Source organism: Rhinopithecus bieti, unplaced genomic scaffold (genome assembly GCF_001698545.2).
Source record: "Rhinopithecus bieti isolate Rb0 unplaced genomic scaffold, ASM169854v2 scaffold_14232, whole genome shotgun sequence".
NCBI lineage: Eukaryota > Metazoa > Chordata > Mammalia > Primates > Cercopithecidae > Rhinopithecus > Rhinopithecus bieti.
This window is the reverse complement of record NW_016807906.1, coordinates 698,989-703,831: the sequence shown is the minus strand read 5'-3', so window position 1 is coordinate 703,831 and position 4,843 is coordinate 698,989. Positions and strand designations below refer to the sequence as shown.

The 4,843-nt window shown below is 38.1% G+C and overlaps 1 protein-coding gene across 3 annotated transcripts in view; it reads right to left on the bottom strand.

Annotated features, from left to right (window-relative positions):
* The window catches only part of LOC108537025 (phenylalanine--tRNA ligase, mitochondrial-like), a 543,711-nt gene that overhangs the window by 152,853 nt on the left and 386,015 nt on the right, over positions 1-4,843 (bottom strand). For all 3 annotated transcript variants that reach the window (XR_001887689.1, XM_017884141.1, XM_017884140.1), the window contains exon 3: positions 3,991-4,142. Coding sequence is in view for 2 of the 3 variants with exons in the window: in XM_017884141.1 (XP_017739630.1) it covers positions 3,991-4,142 (152 nt within the window). In the remaining variant the exon portion in view is untranslated. The remainder of the gene's footprint in view (positions 1-3,990; positions 4,143-4,843) is intronic.

The window sequence follows — 4,843 nt, the reverse complement described above, 5'->3', positions numbered from 1 at the left end:
TTTTTTTTTTTTTTTTGAGACGAAGTCTCGCTCTGTCGCCCAGGCTAGAGTGCAGTGGCCGGATCTCAGCTCACTGCAAGCTCCGTCTCCCGGGTTTACGCCATTCTCCTGCCTCAGCCTCCTGAGTAGCTGGGACTACAGGCGCCCGCCACCTCGCCCGGCTAGTTTTTTGTATTTTTTAGTAGAGACGGGGTTTCACCGTGTTAGCCAGGATGGTCTCGAACTCCTGACCTCGTGATCCACCCGTCTCGGCCTCCCAAAGTGCTGGGATTACAGGCTTGAGCCACCGCGCCCGGCCAAAAACAGTCTTTAAATATCTGTAGAATATGTATTTAAGATATTGTGAGATCAGTGCCAATGAGGAATGTTTTCAAATTTCTAATCGAAAGTACTGTCTCCTTCAGAAGGAACTGAAAAAGTTCACCTTTTAGCAGTCAGTATGGGGTTGTGTGTGTATACCTGCATTAAAAAAGTATTTCTAACACTCTAATTTTTTTAGAAAAAATTCATGTTTTCTCAGTGACTTTTTTTTTAATGGGGTGTCTACCTGCCTGATCTGTCCCTGGGTCCACAGGACCCCGACACTACCCCACTCCCACTGCAATCTCTCCAGTTAGCATGTCCATTCAGCATTCCCCTTGAACACTACCAAATTATCAAAAAAATTCAACGTTTACCCCGTCCTCAAGCATCATCTACGCCCACATCCGGCACAACAGAAATTTCTCTCAGCTTCCTAGGTTTTTAGCATCTCTCTATAACCTTGTAGGTTCTGAAAATCTCCAAGCGAAAAGGTCACTCATCTCACTTTTGACGCTGGCAAGGGTGAAGCTACAGCCATATCAGAAAGCAAGAGACTGTAAGCTCAAAAATGAAGAATGAATTCCAAATCCCTGATTCCAGAGTTTTCTGTAGGTTGAGCATCTCTAATCTGAAGATCCAAAATCCAAACTGCTCCAAAATCTGAAGCTTTCTGATTATTCAGTATACATAAACTTTATTTCATGCACAAAATTATTAAAAATATTGTATAAAATTACCTTCAGGATATGTGTATAAGGTATATATGAAAGAAACTTCGTGTTTAGACCTGGGTCCCATCCCCAAGATATCTCATTACATATATGCAAATATTCCAACATCTGAGAAGATCCAAACTCTGAAACACTTCTGGCCCCAAGTATTTTTTGGATAAGGGATACTCAACTTGTACTAAAAACGAATGGGAAAAAATTACAAGTCACATGCTTTTGGCATATCAATTAGTACTTAGCAATCAGTCGTGTTCCAATATTTTTCCTTCTCTTCAAAGGTAAATAACTAGACTTCCAGTATCAACATGGAAACTTCTGGAAATGTCTTTCTCACATAAAAGTCCAGGGCTGAATTGGCACTCCACAGCATCAAGGATCCAGACTACCCCATACATTCTATTTTCTGTAAAGTTAGGAGACAGATATCATCTGCAAGCTCTAAAATATATTTAAGGGCTGCCAACAGCAGCTGAAATCAAGTAGAAGCCAAATGAGAGGAAGTGAAGAGATGAAATGCACAGAGTGGCACATCTCAGAAAACTCCAGCAAAAACATGGGTGTTTTTTTTTTGTAGCGCTAAGGGTTACAATCTGAAGTGTAAAGTCTCTATCTCCAAGTGTTGATAATGGGGTAGGTAAAGGTAATTCTTCTGTTTCTAACAAGCGTAGATTTGGGGTGGGAGGAAGACCTATACAAAAAAATTGAAGAGATGAGTCATCTTTAAAGAAAGAGTTGGTTTCTTGGCACTGGAGAAAAAGAAAGCATGAAAACAAGCTAGGTTGAATGTCTACCCCAGCCCCTTCCTGCTATGCCAACCCTTAACCTCCCCCCCAGTCTTGTGCAAATAGCTGGTCCAGGAAACCCAATGTATTCAAATGTGAGTGGCAAAAAAGTGATCATATGCACACCATTGACAGATCAAATAAAAAAGAATTGAGGGAAAAAAGAAGACAATGGCGGAGAAATGGAGAAGTCACAAAAAAATGTTGCCATTGGGGCATATGAAATTTCTGGCTAAATATTTTACAATGAATTTTTAAAATGTAGTGAAGCAATTTCTCTACGAAGGAAGACCAGAAAGCAGAAATAACTCGGAGAAAAGATGGCAAGAAATCAGGAGGAGCTGAAATGTGAGTTTGCAGAACTCAGAACGGGGAGAAAAGCAAAGTAACTGCAGATGGAAGGTACACAAGGGAGAAAAGACAGAAGAAAACACAGTAAGGGACAGAGAAGATAACAATGAGGAAAGCATGCCAAATGAAGCAGAAATAAGAATTTTAAAACATTAGAAAGAAAATAATAGGTACAGAAGTCAGACAAAGGAGAGCCTACTTACGCATAACTGGAGAATGAAACAGAACAGAACAATGGATCAGAACAAATCCCTAAAGATATAATTCAAGAAAATTTTCCTAAAATAAATAAGAGTCCAATCTGTGAAACACAATGATATATACTAGGGAGTATATATATCATATATACTAGGGAGTATAGATCAATACTGAGGTGGAGCCTGATAAAGGTATTAAACTTGAAAGATAAAGAAGGAATCCTTTCAAACAAAAAGCAAAAAGATCAAGTATGGCATCAGATTTCTTTATATGAAATTAAACTTGAAAGAACAATCGAGCAGCGCTTACAAGATCCTCCCTAAAAGAAAGACCAAGCCAAGATTTTACTTCCAACCAAACTGTTACTCAAGTATAAACAAACATGTGAGAGCCCAGGGACTATTGTTTCCACAAGTTGTTGAGCAAAATTCTAGATGATGTACTTCAGTCATTTAGACGACTGGGGAAAGTAAGACAAAAGAATTGGCAGTGAACACCGAACATCTTTCTCTAGAGAATGAATGCTTGAAAAGACAAAGAAGAAAACAGATGGGAGTTTGAATCACAGGACAGAACATGGGATCCAGGAGCCCTGACAACACAGATATGACACACCTGGAACAATCAGGAGGGGAAGGCAGAAATGGAGGTGTGAGCTAGACAGGATTTGGTGACTGTTTCTTCTTTAACAGTTAGGAGCCAAAGGGGACCATTTAAAGGTGACCCGTCAGAAATGCAAATCAAATCACATCACTTATCTCTCTGCTCCTATCCTTCTATAGCTTCCCACTACAATTAGGGTAAAATTCCAAGTCTCAGACCTTGCAGATTCTGGCCCCACCTGGCCCTGGAAATACATCACTACCCAACAATCATCACTTCACACGGCCTCCCCCTCGTTCCTTGAGCTGCCGTGTTCTTGGCTGCCTTCTGCACCTCATGTGCCCTTTGCCCCCCAGGAATCCCATGTGCTATCTGGGATGCTCCTGCTTCTTTCTTCACTGCCCATCATCCTTCTGTTCTCAGCTTCCATGTCTCAAAGTGGCTTGCCCTGACTCCCCAAATGAAATTAGTTTTTTGATGACACCCAGTGCATTTTTCTCTCATAGTAGCACACTTTCATAGTTATGTATTTAATGTCTGCCTCTCTCACAAGACTGTAAGTTCCAAGAAGGCAGAGATAAGTCTGTTTGGAACACGTTTAATTCCTAGGACGTAATATACATCTTGGCATGTGGTAAATGCTTAATAAATATTTGCTGAGAGTCTATCAAAACAACTTCTACTCCACCAACCACTCTTTCTGCCTCATTTCCTCTGCACCTGGAACACGCTAAGGTTAGAAGTCACTTTCAAAAACAATACTGAAAAGCCACAGGACTTTTAAAAGATTCTGTTTCATATATTTTCTTTACTAAGGCAGGAAGGATGGAAAATGCATCTTGGAAAGATTTTCAGAGAGGACTGATATCAAAGAGTTTCCTGATAAGCTATACATTCACTACAAATTCAGAAGACATTCTGTTTCAGATACACTGGGTTTCAGCAAATTTTATGATATGCTTCCATATGACATTTATCACATGGAGATAGTCAAGGGTAAAATCAGAAAGTTTTTCACTTACTTTGGATGTTCATACTCGTCTATGAGATCAACCTTTTCCACCAGGTCTCCTCCAATCGTTCGGACTAAGTCATAGAAATCATTCTCTGCGTAATTCTCAGAGGGCAACCAGAATGAAATATCATTTATCATAGGAGGATATTTGCTCAGAGGCTAACAAAACAAGAGGAGAAAAGATACATGAACTTGTTAGTTGAACGAGAATATTTAAATTTTTCATAAAAAGTTGCACTTGGCTATTAGGAAATGCTGGTAAAACATCATTTCAGCATTTAAATTTGCAGAACAAAATGAACTTAAAAGATAAATCAATGTTCAAAAGTAGCAAATTCCATTATGAATATTACAGATTCTTATCACATTCATGTGTAACATTACCATATATTATATTTATATTGCCATTAATGTTCAACTTACTACAAAGCAATTTGAATATATTATATTTCAGGTTTTTCCATTTGAATACTAGAGGAGAAAAGTTCAAATTTAATTAACATGCAATTCATTAACTTCTTGTGATACTTTCAGAAAGCCATTTTAGTAGAGAAATAAGAGCTTATCAACATTGATATTTCAATTAGTAATGTCATTATTTGTTAGTATTTCTAATTATTAAAATAAAGGATTAGGTTGATAAATAGTCACTTGGGGAATTATTTTTCAAATTACACCTTTAAGGATGTGATAAACATAAATGTAGCCATTTCCCCCACTTTATTCCATTTTTTCCAGCTTATTAGCTCCGTAGTTCACCATTATATAGGACAGATATTTAAAATTAGATATGTTTAGAAGTTACTATATTTATTGCTTTCCCACACACACAAATATATATATATATATATATATATATA